The following is a 15226-nucleotide window of genomic DNA, read 5'->3' as shown; positions in this document are numbered from 1 at the left end:
CAATTTAGATTATTACAACTATAAATATAAGCTTAATCATCAATGTCATTATTACGGATGACACCGGTTAAACTCAACTAAAAGCTTGCGACAGTTCATGATAGTCTTATTTTGAAAAAAGGTTCCGCTGTTTCTTTACACTAACTTGACTTGTGTGCTAACGCGAACAAGGCGAACAATTCCAAAGTTCCAGAGTCGGGTTTTGTCACAAATGGGGCGTCATAAATGTTCTTATGGATGTGAAAGCCCTGACGAGAAATATTTCAAGTAAGTCCGGCCGTTGTGGTTCTTATTTTCACTTAAAACCTAAGCTAAAGTCGTCCCGCTCGATGTCATCTAATGCTAATGCTAACGCTAACGCTAAGTGATGTTTGCCGCTGCTGCAGGTTTCCACTGTTTAACGAGAGAAGACTGAAGAAATGGCTGGCCAACATGAAGTGGAAGGACTGGACGCCTTCTCGCTTCTCTGTGCTGTGCAGCAAACACTTTGAGGAGCAACACCTGGACAGAAGTGGCAAATGTGTCCAACTGAGAGAAGATGCTGTTCCTACAATCTTTCCACCCCAGGATGAGACCAAAAAGATGCAGGTTTGGATTTCATATTTTATCCATGGATGGGACTGTAAAACAAGTCACCTCCTTCGGAAAGTAAGCACTGTGATGTAAACGATAGCATCATAGACGACTATGATGTATTCCACTGGACATCCTTCACTTGTTTGAGACTCAACTAAACAAATGAAGCAAGTCGGAATTTAACTGCTGTCTCCTCAATGCAGGCACCCACGACTCCAAAAAGTAGGAGACGGAAGGTGAGATTGAATATTACTAAATGTTTTTCTGTATATATATTTTTATGTCAAAGACTTCATGGATTGTTTGTATTAGCACGTTAGCACAAAATCCTCAAATGCGGTTACGACCACGCCTGACACGGTTGAGAGCAGCGTCGCGGACGACCCCCTCAGCCATGATGACAGCGACCCTGCCGGGTAAATTTTGCAGCAGTCTTCCATCAACTTGAATTGCTTGCTAAGTGTTTTTTTTGTGTGTTCATCAGACAAGTGGAGGACCAACCGAAGCCCAGCAGGTGGAGCATCATTATGGACGAAGGCCTCATCAAGATCACCTCTTTCCCGCACTTTTTCCACGGGGATTATTGCGCCTCGCAGGTGACGACGTGAAGGAAAACGCTCTCTGCTGATGTTGTCGCGACCGAGATGCAACTTCCTTTTGTGTTTACCCGCAGGATGTCCAGTGGGCTCCTGACGCGGATGTGATGACTTCCACCGAGGAGGTTTGTGTGCATGCTCACTACTAATTAAGTGTGCTGTCAGTCAGGCAATGTGGTGTGACCAATCCCAACAGAGTAGGCGTGGCCATGAGGAGAAGAATGCAGATTTAACCAGGACACATGACTTGATGTAGTGGTGTCCAAAGTGTAGCCCGGAGTTCATTTACAGCCCGCATTTTGTTTTTATTAGCGATGGTGGTCTGAAAGTCGGCCATTTTTGTTAAAATATTTTCACTCTCTCCTGTTCGTCCCTCAGACGGCCTGCCAAGACCCCGAGAAGGTGATCCAGGTAGGTTGTGTTGCTGTGCGGCTGAGCGCGTCCACCGTCGCTCACCATCTCCATCCACGCATCAGGTGAGCGAGGCGTGGCAGTGGCTCAGCCTGGACGTGCGTGGGCCCCTGCCGGCGACGCGCAACGGCCACACCTACGTGGTGACGCTGAGCGACTGCTACTCCAAGTGGGTGGAGGCCGCCCCTGTGCCGGCGTTCCTTCCCGCGCACGTCGCCAAGCACATTGCGGACACCATTATGCACTTCGGCTTCCCGATGTGCGTCCTCTCGCGGCTGCCTCGTGACATCATCCGCCAGGTGAGCGATAGCCGCGACTCCCAACGTGAGGATTCTGACTTCCTGCGTTCACTACTCTCCGCATCAGATCAACCAGGAGCTCACCAGTCAGCTGACAATCTCCACGGCGATCGTGATCTATCATCCACACGCCGGCGCCACTGATGAGAACACACAGCAGATGATTGACAGGTAGGAACATGATGCCAATTGGTGCTGGGTCTCATTAGATTGGTGTACCTAATAATGTGATGGTCAGGATGGTCAGGGAGCTCGTCCAGGAGCACGCGGCTGACTGGGACGTATACCTACCCGCCAAGGTCTTCGCGTTGTGCTTCCAAGAACATTCAACTACAAAGCAGCGACCCTTTGCGATGCTCTGCTGCAGCGGCCTGGAACCCGTCCACATACCACGGCCGCTACGCGTGAGTTTTTTTTACCTTGCGGTCTTGTTGCCTTAAAACGATCTTAACGTGCTCTTCTCTCTGGCCCACAGTACACCAACGTAGAGATCCGAGAGAGCACTCTAGTGGTCAAATAGCATTCCATCTGTAAGTCTTCCTTCTGTGCAAGTTGAATTTAGGGAAAATTTAATACATTTCCATTCATTTCAGCTCATCTGAAGGAAACTGAATCACGGTCGTCTTCCGGAGGACCTTTCATCATCAGTTGTCTTTGAATTTTCCTCAATCCTGTGGGAAATGCTTTTTGAAAAATGAAATTTTACTTTGCAGTGCAACAATTTTTATTGTTTTATTGTTGTTCACTTCTCACTGTCACGTCACCTATTAGATTCAAATTGATATCAAATATAGGGAGTATGTTTATTTCATGTCCAGGGGTATGAGGTTTCAAATGTAACTTTATGTTGACACTTTTTAGATATATATTTTGAATTTTTTGCTGACGTGTGTCACATTAATAATTTTTATTAAGCCAGAAATTAAACTGTGTTTATTTTGTTAATAAACTAAATGCTAAATAAGTTTTTTATTTAAATGGAAATGTTAAATATAAATCAACCCAGCTGGAATTTACAGTCCTCAGCTTTTACTTTTGCAATGATTGTGTTTGCCCTTTTTTTATTCTGCCATCTGCTGGTTGAAGTTCTAACTGCAACTTTGTCGGTGAACATCTCAGTGAAGAATGAAAAATAAAATACTACTGAGAGCAGTAAGAGTAAACATGATCCCCAAGATGTGTTTTAACGAGCAGACACATGACACAACACAAAGAACACGCTCAGTGTTTACGTCACAAACATGAAGCACTCCATTAAAGGACTCCGCGTTTATCGATGAAGGCGTGGTTGCGTTCACTGAACCCCGGTGGTGCACAAGCACATACATTTCTGCACCGTATTATACTTATGGAAACGTGAGAAGCTGATGAGTGAGGTTGTGAAGTACAATGAGTGGAACTGACGCGCTAATATCCTAAAAAGGCGGCGTTCAAACGAGCCGAGTTTGGGTAAACTTGAAAATTCCCACAGTCGAGTAGAGAATTTGAACGCAGCATCAGCTGTCGCTGTGCAGTTGAGGCGTTTTCCCCCTCCCTCACTGTGTAGTCGACCGCAAGACATGGTGAGTGCACTAAACTCTTACACAAAACATTACAATGCCTTGCTCGGCTCGTCAAACCTCACCCTGCGTAGCCGGTGATGAGGCCAATATGTTAGGTTACACCACAGCACCAAGAGGAAGCGAGCGTGTCACCAAAAAGCCGACATCCAAAGAGGCTGTCTTTGTTTAGCTAACACTTGCTAGCCACTGGTAGCGTCTCTCCGGTGAACATGTCATCTTAACGACACATTGCCACATAATTTCACCGTCCTTAGCTGTCACAAAGCAGCAAGCGTGTCGGCGTGAAAGAGCCGAGAGGCTGACATTGTTTGGTACAAGTGTCAATCGTGCTGTACTGTTAACCGTTCCTTAGCCGGAGAGCGACAACAACAAAACAAAACTAGCTTAAGTTGTCACTAGCAACCGAAGGTGTTCTTTTTTAAAAAAGTCATATTTGCTTAAAAACTTGGAAGCAGACGTTTGAATGTCGTGCTAATTTAAAGATAGCTATTAAAGGATGATTTGGTAATCCGCAGCATGGGGCCTGTAGTGAGTCTAAAGTTAAACAGGCTAACTGCGGCTTTAAACTTAACTGTGGACGTTACATTCGGCTAGCATAGCATGTTAGCTCGTCACGACATGACTCATGTTGGTCATTTAACGAAGGAGTCATTTTTATTTCGGTCCTTGACTGCTATTACTGACCTATTAATTATTGTTCTTGCTGCTGGTATGGTTCTACCAAACCTGTTACTTTTGAACTTTTCGTTTTGTTAATAAAATGTATTGACTGTAGTAATAAGACTTAGTGTCTCAATTCATAAACCAACACTCAGCATTTCAATGGAGGAAATGTGCGCGTGACGCCATGAATTAAGGCGGGCGGATCGATCCAAATAACGACAGTGTCGATATTAAAAGTTAGATCCTTCGTGAATGGACAGTGGCGTCATGGCGTCGATATTTTTCAGGTCTACTCTTATTTTGTCACAAACGCCTGTTTTGTTGTGTTTTAGAAATATGTTGTTTTGCAACTTAGCCCTATTTAAAAAAAATGGTTGTACATTGTTGTATTGTTTAAATATTTAAATTTAGGAAGATTTGTTTGCCTGAAATCTTTGTCCTATGTTTTTATTCTGTATGTAATCATAATCAACAAATCAAAGTAAAATCATGCAATTATTAAACAATGTAATATTAATTATTTAATTATAATATGAAAACTACAAGTACAAGCGTATCAGAAGATGAGTGTCGCGTGTCAAATATTTACATGTGTCTGTCAATCACTAACTGAGGCCGACCTTGGCGTCCTCAGGATGTGTTTCTCATGATCCGACGTCACAAGACGACCATCTTCACAGATGCCAAAGAATCCACTTCGGTGTACGAGCTGAAGCGCATCGTGGAAGGCATCCTCAAGAGGCCGCCCGAGGATCAGATGCTTTACAAGGTAAACCCGGAGTGATGTCACGATGGTGACTGTAGCTTGCATTCCCACTCCGTACAGTAGATGGCTTGGTTACTCTGCTTAACACACCTGGTCTGCTAAAGAATAAGAAGATGTAGCAGGAGGGATCAGTGTTTACTTTACTGACATATTTAGCGACTATTCCGACCCCTCTAGAGTATGCTTTTTCAAAAATGCAATAAGCGATGAAAACAACTTTTGTAGACGTAATTGGGACACACTGATAATGAAGTTATGTTTACACTTGCACAGTAGCTGGGTAGAACTCCCTGAAAGCTGGTAAGTCTCCAAAAAGCTGTACAGGTCCAATTAGATGCAGAAAGTCCGGGTCCCCCTGTTGAGGACCCCTGCACATTGGTCGCCAAAGTGCTGCTCCGATGTGTATCATGTATCATGACTGTGCGTTCAGGACGACATGCTGCTGGAAGACACTCAGACGCTGGGAAACTGTGGCTTCACAAACCAAACAGCACGACCTCAGGCCCCCGGCACTGTGGGACTCGCGTTTCGTCTCGGTAAACAAACATTTTGTTCAAATAATATAATATCTCCACTTTATTGCCTGGATGACTGGTGTGTGTGCGCGCTTGTCTTCACTTCCTGATTTGGCCCACCTCCGTGCGTACGTACGTCTTCCTGCAGATGATTCATTCGAGCAGCTGAGCATCGAGCCGTTCTCAACCCCCCCTGAGCTCCCCGACGTCATGAAGCCGCAGGACTCGGGCAGCACAGCCAACGAGCCGGCCGTACAGTGAGAGAGAGAGAGCGAGAGAGGCAGGGGTGGGGGGTTTGCACCGGGGTGGGCAGGGCGGGAGGGAACATTTTGGAAAGTGTCGCCTCAGCGGCTCGTCTTGCGGACAACAGTTCTGGAGCCGGACAGAAACATACACGGGTTGTTGTGCGTGCAGGCGATGCATTTTAGATCCATTTTCACACCCCACACTGGTCAACACTGTTACCTGGTAGAGGCTCAACATGTAAAGCATTGTACCTCCTATTTAATTATGTCTAGTCCTTATTTGAGCTGCCTTACTTGTGCGTGTTTGTTTATTTACTGGCTTCGATGTGGGGGCGTCAACCAGGAGAAACCTTTTTATGCTTTGTTTGTGTTAAAACTATTATGAGCATTTACTGGCTGGTTTTGGGGTATCCAAACAAATTCACGCTGATCGTTTGCTGCAACACACTGGCAGCAAAGTGAACCGTGTTTATCCCGATCTTACATCCTGGCTAATGTTTGATTGTAGCACACAGCGTCTCGTCCATCTTAATCCGTGGGCCCGGTAAATGTTTATAGATTATAAAGAAATGTAAGTTAAGGAAGTAGCGTTTGAGCCCTCCTGTTACCCCACAATCACTGAAAGGTTTATTGTATTTGCTTGTATACTATTTATACATTGTTACAGATTGTTTTCCTGAAATTAAAACACAAGGCGAATGGAACGCAGCTAAACTTGAGTGTAATATTTATGATTTAGATGATCAACAACTACAAAGCCAAATCCTCCGTGAGTCATTTGGGGCGAGGGGGGGGCATCCTCGGGTGCTTGAATGAAAATGACAGAGTTGACTTTGGGCCACAGTCAAAAATGTAAATGATGAAAGATTAAAACGACCTTTTTCACCTCTTTGTTCTCATGTTTGTTTGTTTTTTTACGTAGCGTCAGTGAAAGCTGCACAAAATTGTCTGCTAGCCATGACGTTAACCTGATGGCTAGCATGGGGTGCTCTGGTCCTGAACGCAGCATCTGTTAGCTCAATTAGCATTGAGCTAGCGATGCTAACTTTGATTGCTAGTCTGTATGGATACAAAACGGCTGCTAAAATTGAGCTTAATCGATTAATGACTCGCTTGGTTGTTAATCGTGCTAATGGACGCCAAGCAGTGTGTACTGTCGGCAGCCAGGGCCGTCCTGGACTTGGCGGAGCGGGAGTGGCAGCCCCTGTCGGAGGCCGAGCTGGACCAGCGCTTGGACCAGGCGGTGGAGGAGATTCTTGAGTCCGAACTGATAAACAAAGTCAAAAGTATGCGTCAGTCTGACGTGTGTGTGACAGCACGGTCGAGAGAAAACAGCATGCTGCCTCAAGTTTCACAGCCGGCTGCGATTACTGCGGCTCCCCGGGAGGAAGTGGAGGTAGAGCGGCTAGAGCAGTGCGATGATCCCGTGGAGGAGACGGCTGCAGTCAAGGTAAGCTACTACCTTGCTAAATACCCCATTAACATTTTTAGAAGCTACTTTCCTAACAGTAAATCGTGTGCAGGCATAGATATCTCACTTTATTAATTATAATTTTTCAGTTTCTCTGCGTTAAGCCCCCCCAATATGGCGACCAATGTCATAAATGCCCGGATGTTCCACTTCCGGCACAACAATAGAGCTAATGTAAATATTGCCGTCTTGTAAAAAGTCTCTTTGATACAAAAGTTGGATATTTTAAACCATGTTTTCACACCCCAATCAGAAAATATAAGTGTTTTATTGTTCTCTTTATCTGAAATGAACTCCTGAAATCAAAATAACTTTTCTGAGATATTCTCCTTTATTGAGAGGCGGCTGTGTAATTTCCATAGGGTAGGAGTTTTCAGTGTTTCTTCTGCTTGTGATGCATGATGTGACGTTCTCCCACTTCAGTACATTACAGCTGTCCTTCAGGGCTCCAAATCCAGGTTCCCCATGACGGGCCGGGCACGCTTGGCCCTGTCCCAGACGGTCCCGCTGTGCCTCACCCTGCTATATGAGCGCGTCAGCTACCGTTCTTTGTCTCGCCACTTCCACTTGGAGAAAGGAAACATCCACCGCATCTTCTTTTACTTCTGCCAGTGCGTCAACATGCTGGAGGAGAAGCACATCTGCTGGCCAGTGGGTGAGTTTCAGTTATTGTATAAGATGATGCCATGTGACTCACTTTTGTGACCTTCCCTCTGCAGGAAGTGAGGCAGAAAATGTCCTCTTCCCGCTCTTTGAAGGGAACGACAAAGATGGAGCCTCGTGTGTTCCTCGAGTGTTGGGAGTGCTGGGACACACACGGATTCCCATCAGACTGCCGACAGGGAAACATGATGTGGAAAGCACAGAGCCGGAGACGAAGAGGATGAAAGAGGAGCATCCTGACTCTTGGCTCCACCTGGAACTGGTCTGTGACTGTGCTGGACGTTTCCTCCACTGCAGGATCGGCAAAGGCCAGGACACGGACAGAGGCGTCACTCTGAGTAATAAACTCAAAGGTGACTTGATGACTCCCGACTCTGTGCTGCTGGCCCGGGCCGGCTACCCGCTCACTGCTCACATTTTAACACCCTACTTGGGACAGTGTGCGCCAAGAGAGGAACTGTTTAACGCCACACTGGAGCCGCACTTCCGCATTCTAGATCAGGCTGTCGCCAACCTCAAGGCCAGATTCCAAAGACTCCTGTGTCTGGATATCGGGAACTACCACCGAGCCCGAGCTGTGGTGCTGACTGCCTGCGTGCTCCACAACATGCTCTTGGACATAGGCGATGTGGTTCACGGAGAAGCGGGGGAGCAGGAAGTTGTAAGTCAAGAGGGTGAGGAAGATGAAGAAGGTGTACGCCGACGGGATGCCATTGCAGAACATTTATATCGTCAAAGCTCATGAAAATACAATAAATGTGTGCAGATGAGATGTTTAAAGACCGGTTTAACCCTGTTTTGAAGGTGGTTCATAGATGTTAGTTTCATAATATTAAGCGTTTGTTTGGCTTCTACACCATGACTCCAATTCCATCCCTTGATGGCGCTTCTTACATGATCTTTCCTTAGTGCGTGCATTGCTTATCTTGTGGCAGCAGTTCAGTGACTCGAGGCTGGCAGCTACCGGCCATCTTTGTCCGTGTGTGTGTTTGTCTGAGCCAGGCTTGAGATGGCCTGGGCCAGGTTGTTGATGGCCTCTATCTTCCTCTCCTCCAGAGCCTTCTGCTGGGCCCACATCTTCAGCTTCCTCTCCTGCAGCTCCATGTACAGCTGCAGGACGTCCTGCGGAGGCCGGGGAGGGCAGAATGAAGCCGCAGCAGGGGGTGACGGCAGAATAGGCGTGAACCTTTTGCTCGCCATTGCCTTTCCAACCTTAGTCTCGCTCAGCTTGGCCTGGCGTAGGGTTTGGATCTCCTCCTGGCTCTTACCCAGGACCTCGTGCATCTTCCTGAAGAACTCCCAGTGGACACTGGTCTCCCCCAGCCTCTTGGCCCTGGCGGCGTTCTTCCTGTAGGTGGTCAACATGTTCCTCCACTTGAGGTCGCACTCGTAGGACTTCACGGTGACATCGCCCCCGTCGGCCTCCCTCAGCTTGGCATTCACTTTATCTGCCACCATTTCCCAAAGTTTCTTTTTCTTGCATATGGGCTGGTCGAAAGCCTGATCCATTTCAAGTCTGGTGTTTACAAGGTGCCATGTGGCCAGCAAGGTCCATACAAACTCTGAAGGGTGAATAAGTGGAGTAATTATGAAATCAAATTTGGTAAATATATATATTATATTATATATACTTACTTAAAAATACTAACCAGCTTTAGTTTTATCGATGTCCACTACGGCAACAGTAGTCTCCTCTCCCTCTACTTCTGAATCCTGAATCACAAGTGTTCCGATATTGTCCATGTTGTTAACTCAACACCATATCGGTGAATGCGCTGGCTTACAAACGATGTGTCGAGCGTGGAATTTAACAACGCCTCGAAAGCATGCTGACGTATTGGGTAAACTAGAGACATAATTATGGAGCCCATATTTTGGGAACTGTAGTCCTATTTGCAGCACATATCGTCGACTGTTGTCGTTAGCGTGTATAAAAAACACTACAATCCCAAAACTCCACTAGCTATATTGTGGCTGCATTGCTCACGGGATTGTAGTTTTCTCTGACACAACTCGGTCAACATGAATCGACTCGGCGTGAAATACGGACTACAACTCCCATCTTTTATTTGAGCGAGCCCTCCTCTCCGATCCATACTTCCTTCCTCGAGCCGTCCCTGTCTTCTTGTTTGGCTAAAGATGGCGTTAGCGGCTAACACAGGCGATTGCATTTTGTGTCACACAAATTATTCGATCAATGGTGGCACAGCATCGAGCGGTCATAGCTTTGCCTCGTCACTTAACATGTGAAAATATGTTACATTTGGCGAACACACGTCAGGTAGCTAGAAAAACGGTTGGCTGGCCTTCAGCACGACGTAGGCCTGTTTTGCGGGGAGCGGAGCGAAGCAACTGGAACTCCATTTCCTATCAGCCACTGCGGCATCAGGCGGTACAGACTTCTTTTGTATGGTGGGACTTGTAGTTTTGTGACCATGTGAAACTTGACAATAATGTATGAACGGACACTGTCAGACTGCATTTGACCTGTTTTGTTGTTCATATAGCTAATTATTTGCTGGATACATCCAAGCAATGCTACACGTTTGGGATAACGTTTTCATAAGTTAAAGCAAATATATCAAAGAGATAAGACTAGTGAGTGCCTGGCAAGGCAACCATGGCTGCTTCTACCATGCAAGTTGGCTGGAAGAAATCTCGACCATCTTCCAGGGAGGGCTCCCCATCGTCACCAGAATTATCTTTGACATGGTGTCTGGCCCACCTCTCCAAAGCCGCCCCTGGCGCCGAACACCCGGGTCATGGAAAAGCAGAGTCGGGAGGTGTCAGAGAACTGGACAAGCGGTTCAGGTTCTCTCAGTGGCGAGCTCTGGTCGGCATCCGGATGCACCACATAAAGGGCGACAAGGCTGGTATCACAAGATTCCGAACTCGGGACGGACTCCGACCCTTGTTGGATCTGCTCAGCCACCCGGAATGCTCCGGGAAAACTCTGGATCTGGCTCTCAGCATCCTGGCCAACTGCTGCACTGAATTCGAAACGCGTACAGAGGTGAGATAAACTTACACAATTATTATATGCATTTAACATTTATTAAACTTCAAGTTCTATTCCAGGTTCGTAAGCTCGATGGAATAAATATAGTTGGTGAGTTGCCCTTTCAGACATTTGACTACAGCGCTTAATGTGACATACACATTCCATGGTGGGCAATGTTGACAACTGTCCCTGCTGTCTCAGTGGACATCATGAAGAGGAACGTGGCACAGGAGACCATCCAGAACCGAGCTGCAAGAGCTTTGGGAAATATGGCAATGGACTCTGAGAGCTCGGCGCTTATCCACTCGGCAGGTAAGAGCGCTGACATCGACTGCAGCGGGAATCGGAAATTAAGAATGTAAATCGAAAAACATCTGGTGTCCGTTGCAGTTGAGTTAAATGGATTTAATCTTCATGTCGCCCCCCCAGGTGGCGTTCCTCTCCTCCTCCTCTGTGTGTCGTTGTCCTCCGCCCCGTCTTCCCCCCCTGCAGCTTCACCCAAAGACTCTTGTCCTAAACTACAGCGTGCTCAGTCGGCCGCACGCGCCCTCCTCTACCTCTCAGATACGCCCCCAAACCGCCTGGCGCTGCTCACGCAAGGGACCTTATCGGCCCTCGCCCCCCTCATCGCTCCAGAATACCCTCATGGCTTGCGGCGGGCAGCCCTCAAGACCCTCCACGAGCTCACCCGGGGATGCAGCCTAAAATGCGCCAGGGAGGTGTCTCGCTCAGGAGTCCTGACCCAGCTGGGCGCCATGGCGTCCGAAGAGGCCGGGAAGCCTTTTGGGCAGCTAGCTCTGAAAACGCTAGCCAACGTGTGCTTTCAAGGATGCTTGCGCCCGCTTGTGGGTTCCCTCGGCGTCATCCCCAGGTTCATGGAGGAGGTGAAGAAGGACCAGCTCAAGTCGGGGGTTTTCCTCAGGGCACTGTGCTTGTGTTGCAAGGAGGCGGTCAACCGGGTCAAGGTGAGCGAGAACGGCGGCTTGGAGGTGTTGATCAGCTTTTTAGCCGCTCACCCGAGTCACCCGCTCTCGCGGATCGTCATTCTGGCCTTGGTGGACTTTGTTTTTGACGAGGACTCCCTGGAGCAGTTGCAGGAGTTGGGGCTGGTCCCCCTGCTAGTCGCCCGCCTCGTGGCACTCACCAGAGGGGAAGAGCCGTCACCTAAGAAGATGGATGTTGGCGCCACCTCCAGCTCGTCTCTCGCCGACTTCATCTCGACGTCATGCTTCGAGTCCTACGACTTCCCGACTCTTGGGGAAGGAGAATCCAGGAAGGAGGACGGCGGCAGGGATCAAGGTTCATCAAGCTTTTTAAGTCTCAGGTAGGAAAAGTCAAGTGCAATTGTTTGTTTGTTCTGATTCTCCATTTGACGTGGGAATGTTTTGTGCTCCGTTCAGGTCCTGGTTGCTGTCCGAGGGAATGATCTCCTCTGAAGAGGACCTGCTGGACTCCTCAAGCAGTGCAGACGGGCAGTGGACGTCCTCTTTTCCTCAATCCTCCCCAAATCCTTTCAGCCTCTCCTCTTTCAACGCCGTTACTTCCTCTACCTCGAAAAAAGACACTCAGCTCACCTCATCATCGCCTTGGAAAGTCACTGATTCTCCTCCCTCGAGTCCAGAACCACCACCACAAAACAGCCCCCCCACCACCACGACACAGAACCAGCCGGTCTCTCCTTGTGAGTTCTCGGACCCCTTGAGAAGGCGGCAGCAATTGGTGCTTTCTTCGACCGCAAAGGTCACGCTTGACACTCCTCCGTCTGCCCTCCGCTCCCCGGTTTGCTGCCACCCGTATCACCCCGAGCCCTGGACGCCCGAGTCGCCCATCCTGCTGCTTCTCTCGCGCTTCTCGTACGTCGCTGACCCCACCCCCGCCCTGGTCTCCTTGGACACCGTGTCCGGCCTGCTCCACTACCTCACGCACCACAAGCACCCCCGGAGCTGCTGCTTCCGACTGCTGTGCCGCGTCAGTTGCAACCCCTACTGCTTTGAGACGTTGATCCGCACCGGCTTGGTGCCGCTCATTCACCACCGTCTTTGCCAGAGGGAGGGCGGGGCCGGAGGGCAGACGGAGCGAGTGAAAGCCAAAGTGAAACAACTCGGTGAGAAGTTAGAATACTTTGTATTTCTTCTTCTCTCTGCTTGTGGAGACTAAATTATGTAAACATGGAGCCGTATAACTCCTGATGCATGTTTCCATGTATAGCTCTGCTATGTAATAACAAGCAGTATGTAATGAGTGTTCTTTTGTTTGTGCAGGCGTGACTCTCCTCAATAATCTGCAAGTCCAGTCTGAGTCGAGTTTCGGTTCGGGTACCCTGTCTCACGTGATGCGGACGGGCTCCGAGTCGCACAAAGTCAAATGTGCGCTCGCTCTACCCTTAATCAGCAGGTCAGTCAGTGAACTCGACCCCAGTGGGCTTTTTTTGTAGCAGAAAAATGTTTAGATTCACCTTTTTATCCACTTTATTTATTCCCCACATGCTGAATAATCATTTGTCTTCGTCCAACAGCAACAAGTCTCTGTTGAGGAAACTCCTCCTGGACACCGGCGGCCTCCTGTTGGCCCTGCAGGCTCTCGGTTGCCACGACATCGATGACGCTGACGAAGGCCACACCTGCGAATGTGGGCGGCTGCTTTCGTGCTACGCCGGCGTGCCGTATTTGGACCCGACCTCCACCCTCCACTCGTTGTACTATAATTTCCTGGTCGGGTGCTTGTCTCCTCTTGTGACCATCATCAGATCTGACCCTGACGCCATGAAAACCCAAGAAACGCGTGACGCTGATGCAGCAGCGCCCCCTCCCTCCAAAAAGCGTCGCCGCACCGACACTTGCCCATATAGCACCTCGACCTTTGACCTCCTCCTGCTGCTGGATGACGGGACAGAAATCCCGGCCAACAGGCAGGCCGTGGCCGGCCGGAGGGACTCAGACGAGGTCGGCTCGGAGTACTTCAGGGCTCTGCTGACGGGCGGATTCGGGGAAGCTCACGCCAACGCCGGAGAAGCCATCCGCATCAAAGACGTGAGCAGAGGAATGTTGCTACCTGTGCTGCATTACCTGCATGGATGTCGCCTGGCAAAGACCGGCCAAGCGACAAGCGAGGCCGAGGAAGGGCGATGCCAGTTTTTAGACACATTGGTGCTGGAAGGCCTCACTTCCTGTCAAACAGAAACTGAGAAGCTGACCTTCCAGAAGAATCCGTTAGGCGAGTCCATGGTGGGAGCTTGTCGATTCCTGGCCATGGAGATGCAGAGAGAGTTGGAGGATCTCTGTGTGTCTCGTCTCCTGTCCCCCTCCCCCAACCAGACTGTATCAGCCCCATGTGAGTGGTCCTCTGATGGGGCAGCCGGACTGGACCAAGACCACCTGAAGACTACTGAGGAGCACCTGGCTAACAGGACATCTGAGCTGGTCTTGACTTGCGTGGAAGTGGAAATAGAGAACCTATCAGAAGAGGTGTGCGAGCTAACAAAAGGTTCCAGTCACCAAAAAGGAAGTAAGAAACCCAGAGGACTGAAAGCGAACACAACTCCTAAAACCAAGGCAAGTTCAAAATCAGGATGCGTGCCAGGAGACTCGGGAATAAACGAGTTAAAAAGTTCAGCAAAGCACCTGAAATCACATGCCGATTCCCCCCCCACCTCAGAGCACAGAGGAGGAACAGGCGGAGGTGTCCGCCTCGCTCTCCTTCCTCAGGTGTACCGCTTTGCTCTGCACTACAACTACGCGGCCATGCGTCGGGCCTCTCTCACGCTGCTGCTGGGCTCCCCGGATGGGGGGCGGCGGCTGTACCACTCCCCCCGCGAGACCGCAGAATGCCTGCAACGATTAGCGTGTCAGGCCGACTGCACGGACACGCTCAGACAGGATCTACTCAGTCTGGCTGCAGATGCTTTGACGTGAGACCACCCAGAGTCACATGACTGAAAGTCGCCATGTAATACCTGTATGCATGTTGCTTTATTTTTTTTAGAGCCTAATGATATACTTCCGTTGACTCATTTTGTTTTTTTGATGTTTTTTTAATGAGAGATATGAATTGTCTATCGCTTTGATTTAAAGTCATATTGCTGGAAGTCCCAGGATTATCAGGGTCGCTTGTTTATTATTTTGTATATAGATATCAGGTGGAACGGCAGCTGTAGATTCCACCTGCCCAGTATCATTTGATGCCACTGAAATATAAAAGACTTTATCACACTCAAACTAATGTTTTTTATTTCATTTCATGCATGACTTTTAGCTTCGCAAAATGGGAATTCAGTCAGATAACACTTTGGAGGTGGAGACCCTTTTTTCTCCACTGGTTCTTGCCATTGACTGACCTGGCATCTGTTGTCGTGTGGTCATTTCAAAGGTTAAAATAAATAAATACAATATCTTAATACAATAATACATATGTATTAAATATGATGAATGTATTGCAATGTGATGACATATTCTCTTAGAA

At 48.5% G+C, this 15226-nt stretch overlaps 5 protein-coding genes across 6 annotated transcripts; 4 read left to right on the top strand and 1 right to left on the bottom strand.

Annotated features, from left to right (window-relative positions):
• The first annotated feature begins 116 nt into the window (after positions 1–116).
• LOC131102888 (uncharacterized) lies at positions 117–3023 on the top strand. The gene is made up of 12 exons (XM_058048562.2): positions 117–267; positions 387–588; positions 780–812; positions 889–992; positions 1061–1172; positions 1250–1297; positions 1551–1583; positions 1649–1882; positions 1950–2053; positions 2121–2286; positions 2358–2412; positions 2476–3023. The coding sequence occupies exons 1-11, from the start codon at positions 212–214 to the stop codon at positions 2400–2402; spliced, it is 1137 nt and encodes a 378-aa protein (XP_057904545.2). The 5' UTR covers positions 117–211; the 3' UTR covers positions 2403–2412; positions 2476–3023.
• Positions 3024–3280: 257 nt separating this feature from the next.
• Positions 3281–6494, top strand: elob (elongin B). The gene is made up of 4 exons (XM_058048632.2): positions 3281–3444; positions 4742–4876; positions 5304–5409; positions 5537–6494. Exons 1-4 carry the CDS (start codon positions 3442–3444, stop codon positions 5647–5649), a joined length of 357 nt encoding a protein of 118 aa, XP_057904615.1. The 5' UTR covers positions 3281–3441; the 3' UTR covers positions 5650–6494.
• A 121-nt stretch (positions 6495–6615) lies between these two features.
• LOC131102881 (uncharacterized) lies at positions 6616–8539 on the top strand. The gene is made up of 3 exons (XM_058048535.2): positions 6616–7083; positions 7528–7759; positions 7824–8539. The coding sequence occupies exons 1-3, from the start codon at positions 6766–6768 to the stop codon at positions 8510–8512; spliced, it is 1239 nt and encodes a 412-aa protein (XP_057904518.2). The 5' UTR covers positions 6616–6765; the 3' UTR covers positions 8513–8539.
• Positions 7360–10036, bottom strand: LOC131102915 (uncharacterized). 2 transcript variants are annotated; one of them, XM_078797443.1, is made up of 3 exons: positions 9417–10036; positions 8980–9329; positions 7360–8889 (listed from the first exon to the last, which is right to left on the bottom strand). In XM_078797443.1, exons 1-3 carry the CDS (start codon positions 9508–9510, stop codon positions 8728–8730), a joined length of 606 nt encoding a protein of 201 aa, XP_078653569.1. In that variant the 5' UTR covers positions 9511–10036; the 3' UTR covers positions 7360–8727. The 2 variants fall into 2 exon arrangements, with proteins under 2 accessions (XP_078653569.1, XP_057904588.2); XM_058048605.2 differs by having other exon boundaries at positions 7362–9329; positions 9417–10018.
• Positions 9707–15088, top strand: armc5 (armadillo repeat containing 5). Its single transcript, XM_058048412.2, has 7 exons — positions 9707–10780; positions 10846–10876; positions 10970–11080; positions 11198–12092; positions 12169–12872; positions 13030–13162; positions 13284–15088. The coding sequence occupies exons 1-7, from the start codon at positions 10388–10390 to the stop codon at positions 14677–14679; spliced, it is 3663 nt and encodes a 1220-aa protein (XP_057904395.2). The 5' UTR covers positions 9707–10387; the 3' UTR covers positions 14680–15088.
• Positions 15089–15226: the final 138 nt, after the last annotated feature.

This window comes from Doryrhamphus excisus, linkage group LG16 (genome assembly GCF_037039965.1).
Source record: "Doryrhamphus excisus strain RoL-2023G ecotype Guam linkage group LG16, RoL_Dexc_Guam_v1.1, whole genome shotgun sequence".
NCBI classification, from domain to species: Eukaryota; Metazoa; Chordata; class Actinopteri; order Syngnathiformes; family Syngnathidae; genus Doryrhamphus; species Doryrhamphus excisus.
This window is presented reverse-complemented; position numbering and strand designations above follow the sequence as displayed.

Bases quoted from the DNA above. Each gene is read 5' to 3' on its own strand.
- LOC131102915 (XM_058048605.2), bottom strand. From the start codon at position 9,510: ATGGACAATATCGGAACACTTGTGATTCAGGATTCAGAAGTAGAGGGA. The intron at 9,330-9,416 runs GTTAGTATTTTT...TTCACCCTTCAG, and splicing joins CATCGATAAAACTAAAGCTG to AGTTTGTATGGACCTTGCTG.
- elob (XM_058048632.2), top strand. The intron at 4,877-5,303 runs GTAAACCCGGAG...CTGTGCGTTCAG, and splicing joins AGGATCAGATGCTTTACAAG to GACGACATGCTGCTGGAAGA. The intron at 5,410-5,536 runs GTAAACAAACAT...GTCTTCCTGCAG, and splicing joins GGGACTCGCGTTTCGTCTCG to ATGATTCATTCGAGCAGCTG.
- armc5 (XM_058048412.2), top strand. From the start codon at position 10,388: ATGGCTGCTTCTACCATGCAAGTTGGCTGGAAGAAATCTCGACCATCT. The intron at 10,877-10,969 runs GTGAGTTGCCCT...CTGCTGTCTCAG, and splicing joins CGATGGAATAAATATAGTTG to TGGACATCATGAAGAGGAAC. The intron at 11,081-11,197 runs GTAAGAGCGCTG...TCGCCCCCCCAG, and splicing joins GGCGCTTATCCACTCGGCAG to GTGGCGTTCCTCTCCTCCTC.
- LOC131102888 (XM_058048562.2), top strand. From the start codon at position 212: ATGGGGCGTCATAAATGTTCTTATGGATGTGAAAGCCCTGACGAGAAA. The intron at 813-888 runs GTGAGATTGAAT...TGTTTGTATTAG, and splicing joins CAAAAAGTAGGAGACGGAAG to CACGTTAGCACAAAATCCTC. The intron at 1,883-1,949 runs GTGAGCGATAGC...TCTCCGCATCAG, and splicing joins CTCGTGACATCATCCGCCAG to ATCAACCAGGAGCTCACCAG.
- LOC131102881 (XM_058048535.2), top strand. From the start codon at position 6,766: ATGGACGCCAAGCAGTGTGTACTGTCGGCAGCCAGGGCCGTCCTGGAC. The intron at 7,084-7,527 runs GTAAGCTACTAC...CTCCCACTTCAG, and splicing joins AGGAGACGGCTGCAGTCAAG to TACATTACAGCTGTCCTTCA. The intron at 7,760-7,823 runs GTGAGTTTCAGT...TTCCCTCTGCAG, and splicing joins GCACATCTGCTGGCCAGTGG to GAAGTGAGGCAGAAAATGTC.